Below are 27419 nucleotides of genomic sequence, written 5' to 3'. Positions count from 1 at the left end.
AAAGAATTATTTGTGCTGACCGTCCAAGTGTAATACATGGATTAGTGAATATGGTTTCAGTGAATTGGGTGATCCCTAATCTTAAAATAACTCCTAACCCAAATACATTAATACTTAACTTACGTACAAAGGCTGAGAGCCGAATTCACCAAGTGCTGTATATCACAATTGAGGCTTGTTCAGAAAGCTTTCATTTTTGAATTTATTAAGATATTATTCATGCATCGATTTCATGATAATAATAGTTATAATATTTCTAACGCCAGATTTATCAAATGCGGAATTAATGTCAAAATTCACCGGTAACCATAAATATTCAGCCGAGTCAACATTAGTGCAGCACGAGACCAGACGTGCAACCACCGAGTACGTTGGCTGCCCCAATTCTCCCCTTCGATTGGAAATTTTAAGTCTGTATACCGGATCCGATCATCGATTGTTTCTCAACGTAATATTCATCTTTCAGGCTCGGCGAATCGTACACCTGGTCCAACCCGCACGCCAGCGTTCAGAACGTCGTTGTGGGCAAGCCTTGGATCGAACAGCACGGCGTCGTCGAAATTTTAAATCATTGGTATGCACGCGATGGTCTTGATAGCTTCTCGGTAGACATAATTTGTGTTCCTTACCTTACAGTACCAAAGACAAATGCGTTCTTAATTTTAAATCACACAGCTGGTTTCGGAGCGATCTCAACAAGGTTGAGGGATATATTGTAACTCCCGAGTAAGTATTTTGTAATTGTAATGAAGCTTATGTGGGCCTTCAACTCTTATCGGTAAATCAGCTCTTAAGCTATGTACACAGTAATTTAAAAACTCCCAAGACGTTACAGTAGCAGTAAAATGGGACTGTCCCCACATAAATCAGATTGCTTGCCACATGTAAGGTTAAAGCTGCAATTAGATAATCTTTTGTTTGTTTTGTTTTCTAATGCCTAGAACTACCATTTTGCAATAGGCAACTGATAATACTGTGGCTGTAAAACAAATCAGCACCGAGCACCCGTTATATTTGATCGTTAGAACTGTTATCAAACCCAGTTTGTGATCATTTAAGGGACTGACCTTCAAAATGGTCCATCACAATGTAAAATGGATACGTATACCGTGTACCAATATATATATATTCTATTATTTCATTTCATTTGCATGTCAGATATATCGTTAATTTAATTAGCATCGCAAATAGTCCATCGCTGTTTCCATCTGCTTGGACAGTGTTGAGTGCCATTATCCGCATTAATGCCTCTTCAGCAAGCTGTCATTCGGCAATGCCTTGCGGGCCTTTCGTTGAAGAATGGCTGTTTTGTTTACTAAACAAATTTGATATTGGACCATTTGTTTATATATTACTCACCATTTGTTTATATGTTACTCGTAATCTAGTGAACTTGTGAACCCACGTTTAAATTGTAATTATTTAGTCACTATCGGAGCTTATCAAAGAAGTCAGATTTGAGATGAAGTTATCACATTGATTTTTACTCAATTCTAAGTGGAACAAGCCACTTTCGGGACATGTCTTGAGTATTCGAAGTGGAAGTTGAAAATGATAGGTTTGAAAAGTACTCAAGTAAGAAGTTTTAAAAACAAGATTTGGTCGAGGTGTTGCATATTTTCAGTAGGTCTACCTGTAGTAAATCTGAGGGGCGCTATTTTCGAACTTTCAAGATGCTTCTTCACGACAATGCAAAATGACAGTGCAATTTATGAAAATATATTCCATTAGCGTGATACAAGGACTTATCAGCCCTGTTGTGAGGATTTCCACCACAAAAGTGATGCGACCCAGGAAATCATTTTCGCCAAACCATATTTTGGAATTGGGAAAGGATGTCACTTTATCAAATCATAAAAGTTAGTTTACCAAAATTGGAAACAGCTGATTTCGAAATATTTACTGAAACTAAAAAAGGTCATTACTCAGACTCGACTCCCGCATTGTCCACTTTTTAACCATACTTCTGTGGTGTTGAGTAAAAAATGGAAAAAGGTTCATTTTTCAGATTTCACTCGTAATCTGTCGTGTGTCTTTTATAAATTTAACATCTTTCTTGATATCTTTCGTCATTTTAGGCTAAAAAAAGAGGTCAAATTCCAAAGGAGGACATATGTTAACTGTTAACCCTAGTTAAAATAGAAAGGTGAAGTAGGCTGGAAACGTATCCTCTTTAGTAGGTAGTGTCATTAAAGTCGGCAAAACGTACTGAAAAAGGTAGCAGTACCTCAATACTGACCACGGCACCTCTACTGCTCGGCACGCCATATTCCAGTAATGGAGTTCTCTATAGGCGCGTGGCGCTGTCTGGAGGTTTTTGGCACTGTTCTAAAACAGTCGCTTATGTGGTTTCGATGCAGTGGCAAAGATTCCTCTCGAAAGTAAACGCTCATTTGTAATTCACCCACACGGACACCAGGTATTTGCGGCTTGTCGCTACATCTTTCTTATTTTCAGCAAGAAAAAAGTACGGTACATCGAAGGGGACTGGACTATGCACTTATATTCATTGAGTCCGGCGACCTACGACAAATTTCGGCACGAGTTGAATCCGCATCATAAAGGAAAAGATAAGAAAGTATGCACTGCTTGATTATGTAGCACGACGAATTCTCACTATCGTTTGTAAACTCGGCTTATCCCAGAAAGCTTCAGTGACTGCTAATTTGGTTATATTGTGCATGATTATATTTACCATTGGTCAGTTGCGCTGTCGCTGAGGATCCACAATCAGCGACAATTTTTAAAAATCCGGCATATTCGTTTTTATTTACACATTGGTACTCGAAATGATAGTTTTTCCCATGTAGACTGCGAGTATTTTGACAAAAATTTTGTTGTAACACCAAATAAGCAGTGGGAAGGTCAACTTTTTAAAATCAGCATTGGTCAGTCACGAGACGCGGTACTCTGCTAGATAAGAATACTACAAGTAATGTATACTCTGATCGCAAGCCGCTCTCTTCAACAAGTGGGAATGATGCCATGACGCCAGTCTTGGTCAAAAGAATAGATCTCTCTGTGTTATTTTGGTGATCTTTGGCTTTGATTTTCAGAATAAGGCAACCCAACAGCAGCAGTGGGAGCTGCTCCGTTCACTAGAGGCCTCTCCCGAAGATGACTGCAAGAAAATATGGGAAGCCATACCGAGACCTTCGTTTTCTAAAGAGGTAACAACCGCAAAGGACGTCATAACTTTGGCCCGGCCCTATTCGGCAAGCAGATGACTAAAAATTCATTTTCGACAAGCTTTAATGATAGCCAACTACTTGATTCAGTTCCCACACATTAATAAAGGTCACTTGGTATGATAATAAGGACACAAATCCTAAATGAAGACAAATCTTATAATGATGGTACAGCAACCCTTAGTGTATGTTGTGATCTAGGCCCCTTGTCGTTTCAGTATTACAGTTTCACTAGTTACGCCATGACTTTGAACGAAATGACTGCGGAAGACAAGGACACGCTACCACCTACGGACACGCGACGGCGCCCAGACGTGACCTGTCAGGAAAACGGCAATATTGGTGAGTGCGGCATTTACGAGGGCATTTTTTTTACCTAAAAAACAAAAGATTTTGACCTAAAAAAGCAAAATATTGACATTGTTTTACTTCAAAAACTTATTTTTGCCCTAGTGTATGTAAAGTAGGTGTTTTCGCGCATAATGTTAGAATTGTACTGCTTATCTTCATTTCTTTTTGTAATTGTCTGTCCTTCCGAAGTAATTTGGCATGAAAACGCTTTTTTGACTTGAAAACTGACGAATTTTTATGTGAAAAAACTTTATTGGGACCTATAAAGAATTCCGGTAGTTATGTCACGCACAATGTTCCCTCTAAGCTGCGCATGTGCGCAAATGCGCAGTGCTTTCACGGTCTCTGCGCACAGAAAATCGAAGTCGCGCACAAAAAATCCGAAGTGATGACCTTTTTTTTAGTCGTTACGCACTGTTTTCCAAGGGTCTGCGCAGTGAGTTGGTGAGCGTGCGCAGACTCGTCAAAAATTAGAGGGAACATTGGTCACGCATCACGGAAGAAATGATTAAAATTTGTTAAAGTACAACGAAAGACACTTTCCTACATTCTGCATTTATTTTATTGCCCTTATGTACGGTATTGGTATACAGCAGTGGTTCTCAACCTTTTTGGCTTCGCGGACCCCTTTTGACCGTCACGGACCCTCGCGGACCCCCTCAAGATTTAGTTCAATTTTAGCTCTATTATGGTGCAACCTTCATTTGTTTTGTGCAATTATGAACTTTATAGGCTTGTGATAAACAGCAAAATATTGCTTTTTCTTGAAAATAACATCATACTATTTATGTAGAAATTGGTAGACTTTTATTACTTCAAATCTAATTTTGCTGCTGTGTTTCTTGAAGTACGTGGTCGTGTCTTGAAAATCCGCGTCTTTGTTTTGATATGAAACGAGGAGTGCCAAAAACCATTTCCGCAAAGGTAGATGAAGGCTAATGCAATATTAACGCATGACGCTTCCGACGATACTTTTGGTGGGATCGCAACATTTATGGCAACAAAATGAAGAAACATATATTTTATGCACATATCACGTCCAGCATCTAGCGCAGGGACGGGCAACATTCGGACCACAGGCCGGATTCAGTCCGCGATGGCATTTTGATCGATTTGCAGAGAGTTTCTACCGTCAAAGTGAAATCCTAATCTAATCTAATCTACAAATTTTATGCGCCAAAGAATGGATCCAAGTTTTCCAACCTGAGAAGGACTGTCATGAAACGACTTGTTCTGTTCGGGTTTACTTATATATTTACGAGCAAACATTTTCGACCATGAACAATTGAACATTAACAAGACAAGGCTGCGTACCAATATAACTGGTGATATGAATTTCAGCGTTGGGGCGTAATGCTTTGATAGCAACGAAACACTCCTTGCGCATCAAAAAATTTGCCTTGAAGATAGGGCATCCGCAAGAAGAATGCGCCAAATCTGATAGCCGAGCTTTAAGCACAAGTATATCATTGTCCGATTAATGACGAGTGTCAGCTGAAAATAATCGGATTCATTTCAATATGACTATACTATACAATTCTATATTGAAGTCCTGTACCTCCAAGAAGCTGTTCAAATAGTGGTTAGGTATATCACAGGATAAAATGGATTTCGTGGCGAGGTTTCAATCCCTACATTGGGACCAATTAGGGAAATACTTCTGGAATTTTTATTTCAAACCACTGTTCACTAATTTGATGAGACTGACAACTTCAAATCGAGAAGGTTTCGCAGACACTAAGAAGTCACCCTGATGGACGTTACTATCTCCATATTTTTATTTTTTTCACAAACCCCAACAGAACGTCTCTAAACAGCAATACGTATGTATCAGCAGGTTATTGGAAAATAGGCAATAAAAATGAATTTCCGCACTACGATAGTTCATGTCAGACGATTATGATGATGATATGAGTCATGTTTTAGCAGTTGTGGTGCGAAACTGCCTACTGCTTTCTCAAATTAAAAAATAAAACGAAAATTATGCGTGATCAGCCATTTTAAAAATTTAGAGGTCTCGCGGACCCCCTGAAATTGCTTCGCGGACCCCCGGTTGAGAACCGCTGGTATACAGCATTACAATTTTCAACGCGCTATAAATTATTATATTATTATTATTAACTAGAAGTAGTGAAATCTAATTACGTAAAAAGATATGTATATTGGGGCTTGCTTTTACTAAAATCTTGACCTTGTCAAGGAAAAGTAAAATTAGTCTACGGCCCGCTATAATTGAGCTTGTGTTGAGGCATCGGATTAAAAATGTTTTTGCTATGCAGAAGGGGCCGGAGATGAGAAATATCGGCTTGAGGAGAAACAGCGGGCCGCTCGTAAATTGCGTAATAAGAAGAAAGAAGACTGGACGCCAAGGTATATGGATTTTATTACTTCAACTTTCAGAGGTCACCGATGTGGCTCTCAGCGCCCCCTGGCGCATTGCTAGGCTGGTAGGGACGTTATGCACTGTAGAAATGTGTTTGGAAATCCATAACTTTATAGCTGGATTAATTCCTTAATAGTGTCTGTCCTTAAATTTCCACGGAGTTGTGACTGGCTCGCGACGGGCTGCCTATGAGTAGCATTAGCTGAAAAAGACCAAGTGTGCATCGCGAAATTATCTTAGGAACTGGGCAAAATAGCCCGTGTCACCGTACCTGAATATCTCGAAAATTTCATGTGCTTATAGTGCCGTAGGTCGTTTTGCGTTTCCCGCGACGACCAGGGCTGTTCAAAAAACTTTTCCTTCAGATTTCACTGGCTACTTGATAAAATTGTTAGGTTGGTTAAAAAAACGCTGCACACCAACTTTGGCGCAATTCCAACCACTAGAAGCGAAGTTATTGCAGTAGAAAAATTTGGGTTTATATAAAATAGTATTTACGGTGACTAACTTTTTGATTATTTATTATAAAATCATTTTTCTACTGCGATAACTTCGCTTCTAGTGGTTGGAATTGAGCCAAATTTGGTGAACATCATCATCTCTACTTACATGACAGCCTAACAATTTTATGGTGTCGGCAGACGAATTTTGAAATTTAATTTTTTTGTTTTTTAATGGTGAATTCAAAACTTTCTACTGCACGAATCTCGCTTCTACTGGTTGGAATGGAGCCAAAATTGGTGTGCAGCGTTTTTTTAACCGACCTAACAGTTTTATCAAGTAGCCAGTGAAATCTGAAGGAAAAGTTTTTTTTTTTTGAACAGCCCTAGCGACGAGCACACAATCCAAAAGTACCCACCTCGGAATATCTGGCAAAAGTACGCGACCCATCGATCAAATCTACTTTTTGAAACTAGTTACTCGAGCACTTTTCATGCCTTCATGTTACGGTGTTTGATCCGTCGACTATTAACCTACAGCACAATTCCAGTAAAATATGATGGCGTTGCACCGCTAACGGGAATGTGCAGAATTGATCACTCGATGAAACACTGACGCGCTTCTTTTTCAGGTGGTTTAAGACCGAGATGAACCAAGTCACGAAAAGCGCGGACTGGATTTTCGATTCAAAGTACAAAGACAGGAACTGGTCGTCGTGCCCCGACATTTTCTGAACTATAGTCGCGGCCCCGGTGTTTTTATCAAAATTAACGGTTCCTATTTGTTGATCGATTCAAGCCAAAGCTTATAACTACGCCGTTCCCCCGGATAAATACCGCGGGATAGAGGCCGGTCTAATTTTTAGCATCATGTACAAATATCGAGGTTTCTTCCGTTTAAGGTCTACGTCCGTAAAATATCCCACGCGAAAAGTCCTTGCTGCGTTTCCTGGTGACGGTGCTCCGTTTTGACATCACAAATGTTTTTGGAGTCACCGCTTTGGAAATCTAGAGTTTTATCGGGCGGGGTCTTGGCCTCCTGGATTGTCTGGTATACTCTTGTCAGCTTTTCGGCGTATGGAATGGACACTAATAAGTTGTGCAACCTCGTTAGTAATGATCGGTTTCAAATTTTAGTATTTACGAATATTATTATGATTACTTGGGCTGGGAGCGATGATTCGAGCTCGCGAATCGAGCAATACTTGTAATGATTCAAATCGTGAGACGCCTTAGGGTTGTTCAAAAATAACATTTTTTTCGGATTCCAAATTTGTTTAAATCTAACAAGTATAAGCTGTCCCAGAGCCTATCGAAATTTTTACCTTATTATGAGAGATCGAAAAAAAATGATTTTTTTTGATTTTTTTTGTAAACCCCATGAAATTGTTGGTCTTCAAAAACAACGCAAAACATTTGACTCAATTCCAACACGTGGAAGTGAAGTTATTGCAGTTAAAAGTTCTGAATCTGCAAAACTATCGTTGACGGTGGGTAATCCCAGAATTATTAATGAAGAACTCTACTAGTTGGAATGGAGTCAAAATTGTTTGCATCGTTTTTGAACACAGCCCAACAATTTCATGGGGTTGACAGAAAAATTATTAATTTCAATTGGCTTTGCGGCGGCTTATACCTGTTGGAATTGAACTAAATTTAGTGTGCGGCGTGTTTTTAGGGTTACCATATTTCGGAAATCTGAAAAGAGGACACTTTCAAAATTTCCAGACTTGCAAAACCGGAGGAAAATCCTCAAAAAATGATATATTTTACCACGTCGCGGTCGGTAAAAAAAGTTCAACTTAAGCTCAGCGCCCAAAATACAGTTTTTTCTTTCACATTATCAGGTAGTCGACTAAAAATAAGGCGAACTTTCCAGCTCAGTGCCCAAAATACAGTTTTTTTCTTTCACATTATATGGTGGTTGACTGAGAAAAAAAAGGTCAACTTTCTTCCTTCAGCGCTGATTTACCGTATCTAAGTCGATTTTGCCATATAACCAAAATTCTCAAAATAGAGGACAATATCTCAAAAAAAACATTTAGGCGATGATCGATTTTCGAATACACGACTAGAAGCCTATTGCTCGATTCGTAACCAGACTACTCAGTACTTGATTTTGCCCAGCCATAATGAGTACTAATTGTAATGCACAGTGATTGATGGCACACTGCCGTTTGAATAGGCGCTAATGTTAAATCTGCTTTATTATGAAATCTGTTAATTTTACATTGTCTGTTTTATGGATCGACTACCGTTTGCACACACGTAATCGCATCTGTCGACCTATTCCGCGATGAAGCATATGTCTTTACTATTTCTGCGCTTTATGGTATATGTGCTATGCTGTATGGGTGATTCATACTATCTTGTTGGCTCTTCGACGCGTTCAGTTTTTCTAACTCTTATCACCTGCTTTCTCGTCTCGTCGGCATCCGGGTATAATTTGTGATATATGCAAATGAATAAAGGATATACTTGCAATATTGCGTTCCTTCGTGCAGTGAGCGTAGGTTTCGTGCTTGTTGAGGCAGTCTCCCGTTGACTTACTCGCACTTTGAACTTTGATATGGGTTCGGGTGTCGTTGTCCTGGCATTCTATAAACTGCATTCGCGGAAATTTATTTCCAAGTATTTGCATTTCATAAAAACTCGCAGCAAATACGAATGCATTCTACGATTTGGATTATGAAGAAATTGACCAGTACATCCATATAGGACAGGTAAACGCGAGGCGCTATCACACTGAACTGTGGTTAGTGGTTGATTTGTCAGGTGCAGGCATACAGAGGACGTTGCCCGCCATCGGCTCGACAAACTGCCGTTTAGAATATAGCTAGCACATTTCGGGGGTTATCCGACTATTAGGTTCCAACCTTACCATATCGATATGCGTCGGCTATACCGGGTGGTAGTTGTCCGTTAACTCATACAACATGATTTTTTGGAAAGTATTTACAGTATTTACACGATAATATGGCACAATTTTACAACTTGAAAAAAGCACAATTTAGTTTTTTTGAAACGCCGTTTTATTGTTTTAAATCAGTGGTTCTCAAACTGGGGGGGGGGGCGTGGAAGGGGTTGCGAAGCCGCAGTCAACTGATTTTTTTGTGCTCTGCGCGATTTACCTCAGTTTCCAAGTTATTGCTCTGAGTCTAGTCCTAATTTCATATCCGAGAACTCTCTCTTCAACAGCCATAACCTTCCATGCCATCAAATTAACCGTTGACGTTGCTAGCATTCTATTTGCTGTTTTTAATAATTTGTGATATCACGATAAGGGGCGCGAAATTTTTCACAATCATAAAGGGGGCGTGTCTTAAAAAGTTTGAGAGCCGCTGTTTTAAATGAAACTAGATGCGGTAAGAAAGGGATCTGCATGGAACAGTTACATCGGTTATTAATATAGGCCGAGCTGGATGTCAGATTGACAGACCGCACTCGATCGTTTGGATATCCACATCCTCCAATAGTGTAGGCCTGTTGATCTGGTGACATTAAAATTGATAGCCTACCTAACTGATACCAGGGATATATAGAGTTCTGTGCATCCCTGACTGATCCCGATGTGGTAGATTATACAAGATTTTTTTATCATCATATTCACCTTTAAAGTGTCTCTTGGACGCAGATGTTTTGAAAATATATGCAACCATCGCAAATACATTCACAGCACCCTATATTTTAAGGTTCTACGAGTCACACGGGAAATTTCTCTGCTAATATTGATGGGTTGACCAAAAAAATGGTCTCCCGAAATCCCCCTCCCCACGTAGGCTGTCATCGGTTGGAGTTCACCTTGCCGTCGAAATCCTGATTTCATATCAGTAGAATCAATAAACCGGCCATCTGACAGTCGACGAGCATGTCCACATTCAAGTCGAAATACAAGCAATTACTACTAAATAAATACAGTCCATCCTCAAGATTACCGGACCACGACTGACCTATCGATCTCGCTTCCCATGACATGCCGCCCTATTTCTTGTCGCATTCTTCTTCTATACTATTTTCTTTACTTTCATTCAGTGTGCATGCCTCCTCTTTACATCGCCTAGGCCAAGGTGGGTGTCAGATTCCATAGACTACTCCTAGTCGCTTCGACATCTTCCTGTCTTTTCATTGTATCGCATTTTTGTGGTGTATTGAACTGATAAAATTGCTAATAAACCAATGATGATAGATAACTAACCTACGGACGCCAATGCTGCAGCGCGGAAACGCAATGAAAAGTACGGTCAGTAAATGAGAATGTAATGCGGGAGAAGAGGTGCCAGTGAGCTCATTTGCAGTATAGATAAACTAACCTACGTAGGTTAGTTTAGGGTTGCCATACGTCCGGAATTTCCCGGACATGTCCGGAATTTCACTGTTAAAACTGCGTCCGGGAGGAATTTCTAAAATATGCCTAAATGTCCGGAATTTTGAAGGCTTGAAGTAAGCTCAATCTTTTTTTCGTAAATCAACCTAAACAAGACTATTTTGGTAGATTTTTGCTACATGGAATTTTTCTTCGCGCTACGCGCGATTTAGTATCATATATATATTGGTTTTAATATGGGGACTACCGCCCTCGCAAAAACTGCGATCAGGAAATAAAAAAAATAACATTCATTTACAAAAAGAAGTCTAATTGTAAACGTAATTACAAGATAACGGTATTCATAGAGTCGTCGTTTTAGGTTGTTTGCATGCTTTATTCAAAGATGGTGGTTCTAAACCTGGGGGTAGTTTGCCTTTCTTCTGGGGTTCGCGAAGATGTTGAACGTAATTAGCTTCCAAATAGGCTGTGAGTGAGTCTGGGCAAATGTGCCGTCCTTTAATTAGTAATCAGCTCATCAAATTTTGAGCTGGGCCACGGCACATTTTCAAATTGGAAATGGATTCGCGACCATTAAAGGTTGGAAACCACCGGATATGCGGTGTTTATATAGCTCAGTGGTGAAGTGCACACCAGTGTTGGGATCAAGTCACTACCTTCGAGTCACGAGTCATTTCGAGTCATTGAACATTTTGACTCGAGTCAAGTCAAGTCAATCGATTTTCAAAGGTGACTCGAGTCAAGTCAAGTCACTCGATTTTTGGAGGTGACTCGAGTCAAGTCGAGTCAAGTCAAGTCAAGTCACGAGTCAAGTCACAATTCAAGTCAAATTGACTTTTCGAAGTATGAGACATGATAACCTCATTGCATTTTGCTAGCTGTCTGAAACACAGATTGAGTGGGCATCGATTTTGAACCGATGAACGAATATAGAGTTAAATATGCACGTATAAGAAGGCGCTATATCTGTCACATATACGTAGAACAGCTAAACCGCAGTTTATAGTTACCAGACAAAATAGAGAATGGATACGAATTGATAAGATGCAATACATTACGCATTTACAAATCGATATAGACAATTCGAGCCTGCGCCAATGGATGAGGACAGTTTCAATCAAACAAGAAGTTTGGTTAAGGTAAAAACAGAGAACAGAAACTATTTTACTATACTAATTTACGACACCGTAAGCAGTAAGCTTCGATCACTTCGTTGCGGTCAATTTATTTGTGAGCGAACAATGGAGGCTCAAGTAAAACGTACGATAATTAAATGATTGGTCGCTCTCACGGGTTACACCAGCGTTTCGCGAACAATCCGAACATATGCAAGATACAGTGATTTTGATCCACACCAATTACTTGATGACTTGAAATTGACTCGTGAATTTTGCTCCGAGTCACGAGTCAATCCACAATTCCGATGGACCGAGTCAAGTCAAGTCAAGTCATTTTAGCAAAGTGACTCGAGTCAAGTCAAGTCATACGAAAAAGGTGACTCGAGTCTGACTCGAGTCAAGTCATGACTCGAGTCATCCCAACACTGGTGCACACCCGCATTAGGCCGATAAATAATCTTATTGGCGTGACATGAACATGACTTAACGATGTACAATCACGCCCCTTGCATTTTCGAAGTCATCGTCCTACATCAGCTCAATTCTACCGCTGACTCTGATTATGTGGGCGGAGAGAGGATGAGAATTATACAGTAATATATGGAAGAACCAATATTATTGACACAATTCATTCAAATCGTTTACCACCAGATGCATATACGATGGGCCCAAGATCAGTGTTCATTTGAGCGGGATGGGGCTGAAAATATGTGGCTTCGGCGCAGGTTACAACATGTAATACACAACCACATACTCCTGAACCGGATCGCGACCACCTCTTGGCGATGGACAAAGCGATGCTGGTGTGACGTCATATTGATCGACATTGCGCTCACATCTCCTTTTGAAATCCGCTAGTGGGCGCTGAAGAGCGTCCGGAATTTGTGAACCAAAAATATGGTAACCCTAGGTTAGTTATCTATAGCTGCAGGTACCGGTGAAGAATGAACCAGTATAGTTGGGGCCACGAAAGTGGAAGTGAGAGCTCAAAAGGTGTTCGCTAGACCGCGACTATTTTCCGTTTCGGTTTGTTTGAAGTGAGGCGGCCCGTTGCTTCACTGCAGGCAGAGTGCTTTACCTCGAAGTCGAGAGCCGAGATAGAGGATTTCGTTTCTAGTAATGCGACCCAAAACTTGTGCATTTTTCCTGGCACAACAGCGAGTATAGTTCATTCAGTTATACTCTATATAGTAATATAGTACATGCGATATCTTGTTGAATACCTCAGCCACTGCATCCTGTATAAAAGCCGGTAGGCCTGCCCTACGGTACGCGGGAAAGGGAATCTTGTTCCGGACACAATAAAGTTGGATTAGCAATAAAGTCGATTATCGTGTTCGTCAGGATTTAGCAACCCAGGATTAAGGAAACCTTTTGATCGCAGCGCATAAAATTAATGTTAATCTCATGATTTAACAAACGGGAACCAACTAGTAACTGGTTAAAGTTACCTATAAAAACTGCGGGGTCTGGTCTACTTTCCTACGCACAAATATTTCCGATAATGACCGTGCCGATTGTCTCTATGTAATAGCTTCATTGAACAATCAACGAATTATGTACCGTACCCGCCATTGCAGAGCGTCAGAGCGATATCAATATTCTATAATCCGTTTCTTAGCTGTACCGTACGAATTCGACACGACTTTCATTTCGCGATGATGATGATGATTCGACCTATTACAGTGGCATTATCGCTATCAGCAGGCTGCTGTTTCATTCAACAAATTGACAACGGATATAGCCTATAACGCGTTTTCGCATTATGATGCAACAGATAACGCCAGTTGATTGAAAACTCGGGACACCTCGACTGACCATCGCACGTAACCTTTTCCAACTTTATGCGTGGCGATTAGCAGTATTTAATCACATCACACGATTAGCTTTCTTCCAGATAAGCTAACATTATTATCTAAAATGAATCCCGATAAGCAGTTTTTAATCACATAAATAGCATTCTCCCAAATCAGCTGACTTTTTTATCTCCGCCCTTAGTCTTCATATGCAATTAAAGTTTGGTACTGATCAACCGTTATTGTATTTTGTAAGTTGGTGCAAGTATACGTTTTTTGTTATAAAAAAGCCCTGTCACAATATATCCGAAACTTTCCACCAGGAATTTGCAGTGTTTTCAACTTTATTCAATCTTCTATTATAATCATATTCGTCCAATCAATTTATCAGAAGCAATGCATGATCACAATCTTATCAACGTGCTTCACCTTTTGGCTTCATCAACCATCAATCACTGATTTGTCCAACTATTAAGTGAGCTCATTTATTCTAAGATTCTTAACTACAACGGTGTTGAATTGCAAGAAAACAATTCTGTTCCAGTTGCAAGTTTAAGGGCTGTAATATCATGAAACTGAAAAAATTCCTCCCTAGTGTATCCTGAATGAGCCAACGCCTACCAGTACCTAAAACTCCTTGTATGTTATCGCTTAATACCCAAATGGGCTCAGTCATAATAGCTTATGGAATCGGTGTCTTGTGCACGCCAAAGATTCTACTATTGCCCCTCGCCCAACCCTAATATCCCCCTCCGCCCTAACCCTAATATTCCCCTCACTTCCAACCCTAATATCCCCCTCCCCAACCCTAATATACCCCCTCCCCCAACCCTAATATACCCCCTCTCCAACCTTAATATCCCCCTCCCCCAACCCTAATATCCATCGCCCCACTCCACCACAACCCTAATAGCGTGACCATTTGAGGTCTGCCATTAACCTATGGGAAATTGTGTATGGTAGAAAGTTGTTTGTGAATTCCTTTATTTGAAATCGCTGGCCTACTGTACTATTATTAGACTTTAAATGCTAATGTAATCCTACCACATGTCCCCAGCAATTTGCAATCCCCAGATTCATTACCAGAACATTCGTTTGAATGAAGGACTGCCATTCAATGAATGTGATTTATGTCTGTGTTAAGGGGTGTGATAAAGATCTCTGGTCACTTTTGAATGGCAAAAGGTTACTTTTACGACATAACTTTGCAGGCTGTATTATGTGCAAAACTGGTTGGACAATGATTCTATGTAGTCAAAAGACTCGACCTGAGAGTTAGATTCAAAGATGAAGATATTAGAATGAATATCTGTTTGACTGCATATAGAAAAAGCTAATGAATAACCATTGTCAAGCGTCTCTTCAAATGAACATAGTTCAATGGTACATGTAGTGCCTTTCTTCTGTTTAAACATCGCAATGATTTAGTACAGACATACAAGATTTAGTAGACTCGGACTATCTTTTTGTTTTGAATGCAAAGAGTAGAGTGACTCGACTACAATGGTTAGGGCGTCTCACTTCTGGTCTATGGGTATCAAATTCCTAGTGCTTGGGTAGTCTTACAGAGGGATTGGTATAAATATAGTGGAGGCCTATCAATTAATGAGAATCTTGTCTCATTATAGTCTGATGCTTTTAGAATAATTTGTTTCACAGATTCGTTTTTTTGTTAACTGCTGCTATTGATGGCGGTTTCCTCCAACATTGATACGAATGTACAAATAGCAATTACTTTAGAAGAGGGTTTTCGTAGTGCAGTCCCGGATTACTTTGAGTTGGGATCGGATGATAAGCTTCACCATGACCCGAGAAAAGTCAACGTCTTCTCCCACAGGAGCTTCTCAGACAAGAAGAACCTTTTTGCCGACTCGTGTGGCGAGTATGATGACTTTGTAATTTTTTTTTATCTTATACTGGACAAAATGCATTTTTATATTCCGTATCTCGTGAACTGCTGTAGTATTTCCTTGTAAGTAGCAGGTCATACTTTTCAGGGGTGGATGACGTTCAATATAATGAAGATAAAGCTAAATTTAACCATTACACTGCCACACTTTATTAATCGTGGCATGACTCTTCCTGATCTACCCTTACCATTGTATTGGCCATGGTTTTCAAATAGGGAAGGCACACTTGTAACACATAGACTTTTGTAGACTTGAAACACCTTATTTTCTTTTTCGCTTTGCTGCTGCCAATCGAGTCCAGTAAATATTAATAGTAGTGATGCGTGATTACTAATTATGTTATATATCGGCAAAAAATTTATTGGAAACCAAAGTCGTAGCATTGAAAAAAAGGCAAACGACGCAAAGTTACCATTTCGGCTAACAATTGATTGGTCCTACAAGCGTGCTGTCTGAAGTCTGGGTTTTACATTCCTTATGCATAGCTTAGCCTATATAAAGCGATAGCGGACTCCATAAATATGATGGTCAATGTTCGTATTGATGTAGCCTACTTATAGTGCTCTACTAAGGACCTCTATGGATTCGTATTCATTTTTGTTGTTACAGGGTGTTGAGATTTGAAACACCGCAAGATTTTTCCGCGATCAAGACGCGGTTATTGACCAATCCCATCTTTCTCCAAGTTCGACTGGAGAGAGAGAAGTCGTCGGGAAACGCAAAATATATAACTCATGGTATGTTTGCTTGTGATGATTGTTGCAAAATACTAACGCAGGCCACAATCGGTGCGATTATTGATGGAAAAAGGGTTATGATTAGGGCAAGTTTTTTGTTGCAGTCGAATCCATGAAAAGTTGCATTTACGGACCGGCTCCTCGAAATTTTCGGGGTATGAGATACTCGAATCAATCCGTATGCAATGCACTGTAGCAAGACTCAGTATTGGCGACTTCAACAAAATCAATAGCCTAAAAAATTGACCCGGTGAAAATATATTTTTCGGCCGTCTAGCCTGAATGTATGTCAAATCAGAAAGGACCTCAAATTTGAACAACAGTGAAATAATCAAGTGATCTATTTACATATAGTGCCAAAGAATTGCATGAAAAACAAAAAAAAGTAGCAAAAAGTTGCATGAAGAATCGGAAAAGTTGCATGAAAAAATTGGAGAAAAGTTTCAATATAAGATTCTTCCAAACAGCTTGAAACACCATGCTAGGCCTACATAACTTCTGAGTATTTTGGAAGCTGTAAAAAAGTCGCAAAAGTTACAAAAACTTGCTCTAGTTATGATAAATTGTTGTTAGAAACCTCCTGTCATCTCCACTAGTTGCATCTCTGGCTGTGCAGAATCAAGTATTCAAAATGCTTATAGTTATAATGAATTACAAAATTCAGTTTAGTAGGCCTACCATTAACGCGTCAATCTGAAAATAATGCCAGCTGACCAATCAAAATCAATGTTACTGTATAGCGTTGCACACAAAAAGATGTTGTTGCAACACTAATCATCAATTTGAGAACTCGTGTAATGTATGAGGCACCTAAGCATTGGGTCCACTTGCCAACATCGTTTGGTCTTTCATCATTGAAATCCTACAGCTGTTTCATACACATCATCACATGAAACCACCTCACTCCACCATAAATATTTTATTTGGTACGTAACATTGAATTTGTGTGGCGTTAGGTAAAGAATTCAAGACTTTGGATCCAACCCAATTTTTGAAAACAATTCAGCTTACCATGTCACTTTCAACTCAAACAATTGGCCTTTCGTGAATCGCCGTACTACGATGAAGTAGTTTGAATCTCAATGAAAAAGTATTGAATTATATTGGGATTGCGATAGCAGTAATGCAGTATTCGTGTGACTTATAGTTCTATTACGATGTGATCATCAGGAAACGCACTTCACGTTCCTTAACAATCAACAACAATTGACGTTTTCAAGCCCATTTTAATTTTATCTGCCGCTCCCAAATATTAAGTGGTTCGTTGAACCGTAGCTTATTTTATTGGTACCTAATCCACCACATTAACGTTACTGAGAATTTGTCTTCACAGACGGGAACACAGCCCCGTCAGTGTTTGGATCGCAAACAAATCACCATTCACTTTCCATTTGAAATTGTTAAAATGCATTCCTCGTCTTGATGGTGGTAGTTGCTATTACTCAAATTGGAAGTATTTACACCTAGCTGTCATATTTGGTACCCTGATGCTGTAGGTTGTCTCTATGAACTATGTCTCGTAAATCTATTGTTAATTTTTTCAGGCAGTTTCATCGTCTTCATAAATACACAAAATCCGTCTGTAAACCATCAGTTGAAAGAAAAACTGGATGACATGGAACTGCTCATCAATCAAGGCCAGAAAGTAGCCTTAGAGGTAAATACGCAGATGCAAAACATTCCTTAATTTGCTTATAATATTTGAAATATGCGATAAATGCAAGATAGTAATTCCATTTACAACAATAGACCTATACTAGTTTGATTTATGAAAACTGGATATGTTATGCCAGTCGACAAATAGTCGTGTTGTTGGAATTATTGTTATGGGCTCACAAAAACAACTCAGCCACTCACTAATAGGCGTAGTTCATTGGTAATGGTTTACGATTGAATGTGCCCTGTACAGTGTACATTGTACAGCCACGAACGACATAATCATGTTCAATATGTCATATTCATACATCTTATTTTTGTGACAAATAGATCTATCAGATTACGGATCTTCCAAACCACTTTCTGTAGTGCATAACACTGGCCAGTTAGTAACTACTGCCCCCTTCCAAATCACTGCGGTAGCTGGCGCCCACTTTTAGTACGACTGCTATATAGGATAGCTGCATGAAATTTTGACATTTCTTCATCATCAGTGATGATTCTTGAAATTATCATCCATTTGAATGATTTTGATTTCAAGCTCTACGTTTATGGAATCTGAACTCAATGAAAAAAACACCTCCCATCATTCTGACGCTAATATTCAGTTGCAATTCAACAAGTCGTATTATCAGTGTTACGCGGGCTGGGACCAATTAGCGAGATTCGTCTCGCGATGCGATCTCCCGATGAGATGATTGCAAAATTATGTCATTGATTGCCGCGCGCTCGGCATTCGTCGCCGGACTGAGCAGTAACACGGCGCGACAATTCTGGAACACAAAAGACAGACAAGAATTACGACTACAAACGCGCGGCCAATCAGTAATTATCCCTTACCGCCAACACAAATGGGTTTTTACTTAGTATTGAGTAGCTCGCATCGCGACAATTGGTTGCTGATTAAAACATCGATTTTGACTGCATCGCTGCATTTCCCGATTTAAGTTCACAAAGCATGATTGGATTAATATTATGGGCACTGGAATAAATTCCAACTGGCAGGCACACACAATTAAACACTGTTCAACTTTGGGCTCCGAGAATATTTATCACAAAAATGGCACACTCACAAAATACTTCAAACGCCAACTTGCGGCCCTCATCAATGCAAATAATGCACTTTAATTTGTAGAAGGTGGATGTATATTTGGTCGTCAAATCGCGACAGGAGATTGTGTTTCTCAGAGCGCGCGATGAAGTCTACGTTTCTAACGATGAGGTCGATTTTGTACATCTAATCTGGTCGTTACTTTGCTGAAATCAGCCTCAGCACGCTGTGCGAAATACATAGTAGCGATCAATTTTATCGGACTGTACAATCGGCTGGCAAGGTTGCGCTGATAACGAAATTGCAGACATGTCGCAAACCTGCAATAATTACAATTACAGGGTGCGCTAGTCATACCTAAATACCCAGATTCGGCAATGGCTGATTACTAATCACAGATTACAATTTATTGGGGCGTTTTAAGAACTAGCTCGTCGTCATCGACGAACCTGCGTATTCAATTAGCTGCGCCACCCATAACTCGGGGCCTACGAGTAGTAGCACGTTTCACCAATTCGCTTTTGTTGCAGATCAGTTTTAACCGCACCTTGAAAGAATGGTTCAAGGGTCACTTCGAGGAATCGTGGGCCTGGTTCACGTCAGAGAACTCAAACTTTTGTATCACAAACTACAGCCAGCGCTATCATGACTGTTACAACCCGCTGATTTGGGCTGTGTGCTTCCCGTGCTGCCTTCTCGGCGCTCCGTGTTATTGTGTAAGTCGTAAAGCAAATTAATTTGCCTTGTGAGTCCGTCGGTGTGTGGTCTCGACAACAGCAAGTATTGGAATTTAATTCGGTTCTGGCTGGATTGAACTTTTGAGCTGAGACAAAAAAAATTATGGATAAATTTCCGTATTTTTCAAGTGACATTTTCAAACGCGCTGAACAATCCAGCTCCTCCGTGTGGACATGATTTAGAAATTGCAAGTTCTTACGCAACTACTGTCATTTCCTGCAATTTTTCCCGTAAATTTAATTTGAACGTCTGAATGCTAAATAGGATTGAAACCGGAATAGATAATTGTGCGTCACAAAAATATTTCAGTGATCCAGCCACAGAAAAGACTATTATTCTGTCGCATTGCCTGAAAGGCAGCCTAAATGCGTGAGAGCTGATATGATGGCACTTTGCCTCGCAGTACCCTTATAGAGGACAAATGTGTTCCTTCACGTTTGATTTCTACACTATTTTACCTTTGTTGCTGATACCGACATGCGAAAGGAAATCAAAGAATACACAATTTACTTCCAACCTTTCAACAGTTGGAATTCCATCTTGTATCTATACAATCGTCATAAACGAAGTAGTACACTTATACTTTTTCCAAGGACTCAAGTAGGTTCAATTGCCTACTTTTTCGTCAAAGCTACGGGCTTCTTACTCTACTGATTTTAAATATCTGATTTACAAAGTAGTTTTGCGATAAATTTGCATCACTTTTACGAAGGAAACTGTCGTAACAACCGCGTGCTGTAGTCCGTATCATGGCAATTGAGTGTATTTTTGGGAATTTTCTATTAATTGAAGTGTCACTAGTCATTTTGTATTTGTCGCGAAGATACATCTTGTGATTTCTCAAAATTCAATATAACGAGTTTCATCCGAAAGCTGTTCTATACTTGAAAGTAGCCAGCTCCGATAACCGGCTAAAAGTATTTCTTCCACGTGAAGTGATTACTCTTACTTGTAATTGAGTGTCCTTATTTCATCGGCACGACCGTTCAGGTTCATCGCAAACTGAACTGCGTCGATCTGAGCGTTTCTGTCCACGCCCGCGTCCGTTACACGCAAGGAATCACCGAAGAGGACCGTAGCGAGTTGATCGAGATGTTGTCGCGAGCTTATTCGGTGGGTCTGAGCGACGGAAACAACATGGTCATTACGGAGAAAGCGTGTAAGTCTTTGATGTGAATCGTTTATTGAACGGCTTTACAGTTTGATGTTTTCGAATCTATGATGTTTGGAATATTAGAGATTTTTAGTGTGTTGGAGCGGGGAATCTTAACCTGCGGTACCATGGGCTTAGTCGTAAGGTGTCTATGAAATGGCAATGTTCAAACTACATATCGTCCTTAATAACATCTGTTGTTATTTTTGACTTGCGTCCTGATTTTGTTATATTTTTAGTGCAGAATGTGATGACGTTAAAATAGTCACCAGGTAGCTTTTTAGGCAATAATTGGAATCCTAATCAATGTGAAGCGCCATGATTAGGATTGGGCAGAAGTGATGACCTCTAGTCATCAGGCTCCCAAATCCAGGGTTGTGGTGATTTACGACTCGAGTTGACATTGCTGCTTGACATTAAGGCGACTTTGGGCGTGGTGAGGGCCACTATGTGGGTTGAATTGAAAGAGGCGTTTTCCAATAAATTTGATCACTATGTGTTTCCATACTATTTTGAAATGACATGAGCTGTTTTATTTCACTTGCTACTTGACCCGATTACGGCGTATGTTTTTTACGGCGTTATTTCTATTAGAGTACCAATACCGACTTTTTCGGCCACCTTTGCTTGTCAGTTTCTGAGCGAATTTTGTAATTTCCGTTTGTTTTGACAAATGTCCTAAAAACACGCTTTCTTACTCATGTTTTGTGTTGCTACCATGAGGGACTGGGAAGCTTACCACTTAGCTGGTTCTATACCTATTCACTCCCTATTTATTTTATTTTACCAGTTATTTCGATATGATCTTAACAAGTCCACTCGTGCTCTCCCATCTTTAGTCAAAACTTACCTTGTTTTTCAGATGCTACTACACCTCCACCGTACGACGCGTCTGACGCACCAAGAACCGTATAATTTAGATTTCCAATCATGTTCTCGTGTTATGAAATAACACACTTCCTGATGCCTTGACGCAGTCACATTTGCTCTCTGCGACGATCTATCGTTCATATATGTTACGACTTCCCTGTACTTACGGATGTATGAAGTTCAGTTACCTGCAGTTCCTTGAGATTGAGACTAATGACTTCAATGCAATTGACTATTGTGTTTCTGATTCTTGCTCCGTTGTTCATTGTACTAGTAATATTCTAGGGTAACATAATTTTTCCTATCCCGAGTCAGCTTGTATTTGTTTTGTTGAAAATTATATTTTTGTGAAAATAGTACTTCTCCCAATTTCTATTCTAGAATTTTGTATCTTTGTCGCACTCTCGTTCAGCTCCTTTCTGCATTATTTTGACTCGATTGATATTGAATTTGACTCCAGAGATTATTGATTATGTTTATCTCTTGATAAAATCGACTGTCTTTGTGACTTAATTGTGAGTGTTTTTTCGTTGTTCTCTGCCGATTTGGGAGTGTTATTGGATCTAGCATTAGCTTGATAGTTTAACTTGGAGGGGCAAGACTGCCTATGGGTGTAGGTGTGTGCGCAGCTAGTAATTTGAGGAAAAGGATGAATACGAAAATATTCTACATCTCGATGCGATTAGAGACGTTAGTCTTAGATTAGGGAGTCGCTTGGAAATTCTCCCTACCCGCACCAGCAAGATATCCAGTTAATATGTTGTCGCCGATGTAAACTGGAAGTTACAATGATCGGAAGTTCCTGAAATGAAACTTGGAAGTAAGATACGTACGCGTGGGAAGACACGTGAATCGAAGTCACAGTGATCTAACATGAGTTGAGCAATTTGTCCTGAAAGCTGTCGAGTAGGGCTGGGCAAAATCGAGTACCTGAGTGATTCGATTCTGAATCACGTAAAATGCGTCGAGACGAGTATCACTCATTATGACGTCATAACAGAATGTAATAAGTTCTGATATGTACTTTTTATGCGACCACAAAGAATATAATGCCTGTTATACATTACATTAAAGATACTTGTGGGAATTTTTAGACCATACCGATTTCATTGCAATGTTGTGGGATGATCATGACTCCAGTAACGTTCATAGCTTTGTACTATGTGTTCGTACTATATGCTACGATACGGGCAAACAAGGCTTCAACAGTGAAAATAAGTATCAAAACTATTATTCTCGTTGATAAATTCACTTTCAGTGGTGAGGAGCGTATAATTTCAGTACTCGAAAATATCGTCTTTTACTACTCGACTCGAATCATTGTGCCCAGCCCTACTGTCGAGTAGACATTTATTTCCTAGTGTCGTATGAAGCAACCCTCATCGGCTGTTGACCGAAAGTGCAGTGTCCTCGAACCCCATGAAGTGTGTTAGAGTAACTATTCATCATTGTAACACGTCTATCGTGCTATATAGCTACTAAATTGATAATCGAGTGGCTTGGGTCAACTTATGCCCGCCAGATACATAGAGAACTAGAAAATCACAAATTAGCCTACTCGTAACGGAGGGTGGGCGTTTGACTGATATCCAAGTCACTTTTTGTGTTTCATTGCATCGAAATATCGGTTGCTTTAATCCGATCATTGACATGACCATCGCAATCGCTACATGTTTTGATTAGATTGTGATTGGTTATTTGAGCATTTTGGTGGTATTGGTTGGTGCGTACAAATCGCACAAGCTGCAGTTATGCCAGATACGGTAATTGAATGAATCTTAACATCACTACATTAATCTCATGAATCAGGGTTTGTGCTAGTAGCATGGCTTTTGGTTCATCAAAATCACCATGTGATACTACTGTGATAGCCCTACTCTGATTTCGGCAACAATGCTAATCTCCTCAAGAGATGGTCGAAGTAAACGTTGATGCTACTCAAGTAGGAATCTGTCGGAAACTTATACCTTATTAGAAGTCGGAAAAGTACGCAAGTAAGTGCTTACTTCATCGCAATTTGCAGCTTTGAAAATTGCAATTCATGACGACCGTTTGTTGACAATCTCGCTCATAAAATTTCAGCAAACTTGTAACCAAAATACTGAAAGTATAGTCTAAGTCTAAAGGCATAAATATTTCATAACTACTTGAGTAAAGACAGCAAGAGTATGCATAAGTTCTCAAGTTTCCAAAAAAGCATCACCGGCGTAGTTTGTAATCAAGGTCCTCCGCTGACTTGACAACGAAAGTCAAAATGTAGGTAGAGTCCATGCATATGGTGATAATATATAGCCTACAATTAATGCAGCAACTACTATGTAGCCATACCTATCCTAGATTGCGAGGTTATCAGAAATCTCCATCACACGTTTACCATGAAGTTGGTGAATTTATGTAGCGCTAGGTGGCAGCTAGGTCGCGATAATCTTTGTTCCCAAGAGCGGCACGCTGTTGTTTACTTACGCAGAAGCACTGAAGCAGAAGCTCGCCTTCTCAGTTCTCAGTTGAGGGTTTCGACAGACGATGCATATCTTCCGATGCTATTTGTCTAAGCCCTGTTACGTAACTTCATGTACTCGTCTGGCTCCGTCTGCAGTCAAAGGTCTTCTCAACTAGCGGACTTTGCTTGTCATTACAGCAATCGAATAGTGCTTATTTCGCAATTTCTGTGGTATTTGCCGGTAAGGAATGAGCCTGTCTGTCAACATTAGCGAATGTTTACGGAAGAATAGTTGTAACAAGGGCGTCCGGAGTCGCAAGGCGAATAATGGAAAGAATACAAATGAATGGGAAGTACCCATTATCATCAGAGTAAGTATAGGCAACCTGCAGTAGCCTACTCAGGAAATCGAAATTTTAAATTGGCATCAGTGATATTATCAACAACTTTCTTCCTGTAACATTTCTGATTGAAACTACTCTAAATCTTCTTCAGAGATGCCAATGACGCCAGTTGCATCATCAGTGATGAATCTGCTCCCATAACTGCAAAGACTGTCTACATCAAATTCCTATTGTTTTGCGTCAGTATTCTCCTTTCTATCAGTTCATATTCCGGTCTTATTGATTTACAATCAAGCATCAATATCTCCGATGCATTGGGTAAGTTGATTAGTTGATGTTTTTTAATGGTAATTATTTATTTAAATACTGTCATCCTTCGCATCTATCATTTAAATTCAATGTTTTCAAATTGCTATGAAATTATTATGCTTCGTTCCAGTTCTGGATTCTTGTAGATCACATCAAACTTATCGTGTCACTGGTCTGTAAAATCGGTTTAGGAAACTAATCGTATTTCTAATAGGCCTACTATTTTGCATCAATCCTATTCAAACCTAGTAACTGCTTTTATAATGTTTGTATCGTTTGTTTAATTGTCACCGTTCTTGTTTTTTCATACCAGAAGTAATATCAAAACTTTTTCTCTCTGAGGTCGTTCAACAGATTATCTTCTCCACATGTGTATGTCGAAATACATTATCAATTGAAAAGAGTTCAGAAATTATTAATTTGAACTTTATTACAATTACCAATAATGCATTGTAAGCACGAAAGTGAGTGAATAATTGGGTGGTAGTTCAACGCAAATGTTTGCTTTCAAAGCGTTGCTGCAGTTTGTTGACTCTACTGTCCATCAACTGACCTTGTTCGAGTTCTGCGTATCATTTTCATTCATATTTCAGGTACGCGTTCCTTGACGCTAATGTCGATTTCCACTGTGATTTGCTGTTTATTTTTCGCTCCCATCGTTACCTCGGCATTTGGTGCAAAAAATACTATCCTGTGCAGTCAAGTCGGCTATGTCCTCTATGTGGTTTCGAATTATTTCCCAGGTAAGGTTATGTTTTGATAGCTGCTGTTTGAAGTAATGTTGGCTCGATGATGATCATAGCAATCAGCGGTTATATTATTTTCATCCGCTGAAAAACCCACGTTATATAATGCGATGCAATGTAATGAACAGATGGGAGGATGTCAAAACAACCCAAGTATGGTGTATCAATCTAACATCCAGCATATGGCGTACTGTTATTAATAGTACTAGTTCTTCATTTAATTGTATTCGATGTTGATCTTTCGACTTTCCTTGCTCTATTCATTCTCTTTCTTATATTCATCTTCCATCGGGTCTTTCTCTGGGCTTTTTAGTCCCATTGAAAACTCGGACACTTCAAAACATGCTAGAGCCATGACTCTAAATGCAGTCCATCGTGCCAATGACGGCAAGTTAACCAACAGTGGTTAATCACTGTTACACTCATAACCTTTGGTAAACGCACAAACAGCTGTGCAATAACCAATCCAAACAGAAGCCTTGTGTAAACAGTGTTGAATCTGGCGGGTGTATATTTTTAACTTGTTCCTGACTTTGAGCCCTGAAATTTATTTGTTGGGAAAATCGTCTGGCCATTGAACTGTACAGCGCTGCCATCGGCCGATAAGGTTATCTCATTTTCATTCAACATCATGACATGCAATAGTTTACCTTACTCTTGTATTTTGCCAATCAAGGTCAAACTAGGGTGGAAATGGCACGCGTGTTACGACTCTTCAGCCAAAATCTGCTGGACTTCACAGTTGCTGAATTATGGCAATGAACGAATAAAGTGGTTTGACCCAATAGGAAAATTGATGTAAATGAATGCATTTGTATCCGGTTCAACAGAAATAGCCTATGTACCAAAATTATTTGTGCTGGTCGAGTGAGGTACGGGTACGCATTTTGAAGACTTTGCTTTCGTGAATGAAATCATGATTGAAGTGCAGATGATCAGTATGACCATTGCAGTGCAGGCTATGTTTTGTCCGTTGCTGTAGCTTGTTATAAAATATCTAACCTTCCCGATGATCAGACCTTATCAAGTCAATTGAAGAAAGACGAAATGAATGAACTGTCCACATAGCATGTTGTGCTGGCTAACAAATCAACACAGTGCTCGTCTTCTTTGCAGTGTCATACGTTTTGCTTCCCGGTGGCGTAGTCCTTGGAATTGCGGAAGGATTTCTGTACACCCCGACGTTAATGTACTGCACTTACTTTGGTCGTCAGCTGGCCGGAATCGAGTCCAGCAAAGTGAAAGAAAACGTTAATCGACTTGTGGGATATTTTTGGGCCATATTTCAAATGAACGAGGTATGTACATTTTTTGAAATGATTGCCACGCTCGTTTGTCAAGATACTTGCAAGCGGAGGTGATCAATAATGAAGTACTTCTACTTTCTTGGAGTACTTGAGTTGTTATGATTACTCACCCTGACACTTTTTCCAATGGTTATGTTCTTGACTTACTTCAACAGTGTTTGAAGCTGCACCAGTTCTTGCTTGTCAGATTTTGTAACATATAAAGCTGTATTTGAATAGAGGAGCATCCACTCTACTGCGTTGATCGCTTTATATAGCGGTGGGAATATCCTATCCGAGAAGGCTTGATTACAAATAATTGTTAACGTAGCAACGCAAATAAAGATGAACAAATATTATGCATAATCGCTAAAAGTCTAACACTATCTATTTGTAGCAGTGTTGGGATGACTCGAGTCATGACTTGACTCGAGTCAGACTCGAGTCACCTTTTTCGTATGACTTGACTTGACTCGAGTCACTTTGCTAAAATGACTTGACTTGACTTGACTCGGTCCATCGGAATTGTGGATTGACTCGTGACTCGGAGCAAAATTCACGAGTCAATTTCAAGTCATC

At 39.7% G+C, this 27419-nt stretch overlaps 3 protein-coding genes and 2 long non-coding RNA genes across 9 annotated transcripts in view; 3 read left to right on the top strand and 2 right to left on the bottom strand.

Annotated features, from left to right (window-relative positions):
• The window catches only part of LOC145448043 (oxysterol-binding protein-related protein 1-like), a 46074-nt gene extending 37228 nt beyond the window's left edge, over positions 1–8846 (top strand). For all 4 annotated transcript variants that reach the window (XM_080326359.1, XM_080326356.1, XM_080326357.1 and 1 more), the window contains 7 exons: positions 467–574; positions 637–726; positions 2458–2578; positions 3057–3170; positions 3407–3530; positions 5819–5909; positions 6995–8846. In XM_080326359.1, the coding sequence (XP_080182485.1) occupies positions 467–574; positions 637–726; positions 2458–2578; positions 3057–3170; positions 3407–3530; positions 5819–5909; positions 6995–7097 (751 nt within the window). In that variant the 3' untranslated portion in view covers positions 7098–8846. The remainder of the gene's footprint in view (positions 1–466; positions 575–636; positions 727–2457; positions 2579–3056; positions 3171–3406; positions 3531–5818; positions 5910–6994) is intronic.
• LOC145448059 (uncharacterized) lies at positions 7982–13671 on the bottom strand. Its single transcript, XR_013917784.1, has 2 exons — positions 13373–13671; positions 7982–8967 (listed from the first exon to the last, which is right to left on the bottom strand). It is a non-coding gene; the product is annotated as an uncharacterized LOC145448059 (long non-coding RNA).
• A 1362-nt stretch (positions 13672–15033) lies between these two features.
• On the top strand, positions 15034–22228 carry LOC145448055 (uncharacterized). Its single transcript, XM_080326382.1, has 6 exons — positions 15034–15482; positions 16120–16247; positions 17792–17904; positions 19485–19670; positions 20683–20851; positions 21708–22228. The coding sequence occupies exons 1-6, from the start codon at positions 15289–15291 to the stop codon at positions 21758–21760; spliced, it is 843 nt and encodes a 280-aa protein (XP_080182508.1). The 5' UTR covers positions 15034–15288; the 3' UTR covers positions 21761–22228.
• Positions 21518–24308, bottom strand: LOC145448060 (uncharacterized). The gene is made up of 2 exons (XR_013917785.1): positions 23064–24308; positions 21518–22627 (listed from the first exon to the last, which is right to left on the bottom strand). It is a non-coding gene; the product is annotated as an uncharacterized LOC145448060 (long non-coding RNA).
• A 24-nt stretch (positions 24309–24332) lies between these two features.
• The window catches only part of LOC145448050 (protein unc-93 homolog A-like), a 245794-nt gene continuing 242707 nt past the window's right edge, over positions 24333–27419 (top strand). Inside the window, exons 1-4 of one of the 2 annotated variants that reach the window (XM_080326375.1) lie at positions 24333–24526; positions 24651–24817; positions 25402–25551; positions 26671–26852. In XM_080326375.1, coding sequence (XP_080182501.1) covers positions 24483–24526; positions 24651–24817; positions 25402–25551; positions 26671–26852 — 543 coding nt within the window. In that variant the 5' untranslated portion in view covers positions 24333–24482. The remainder of the gene's footprint in view (positions 24527–24650; positions 24818–25401; positions 25552–26670; positions 26853–27419) is intronic. The other variant, XM_080326374.1, reaches the window with a different exon arrangement.

The sequence above is a fragment of the Botryllus schlosseri genome, chromosome 10, assembly GCF_051294905.1.
Source record: "Botryllus schlosseri isolate E-star chromosome 10, Bs_hap1, whole genome shotgun sequence".
NCBI classification, from domain to species: Eukaryota; Metazoa; Chordata; class Ascidiacea; order Stolidobranchia; family Styelidae; genus Botryllus; species Botryllus schlosseri.
The sequence above is the reverse complement of the archived record's forward strand: the minus strand, read 5'-3'. Positions and strand labels throughout refer to the sequence as shown.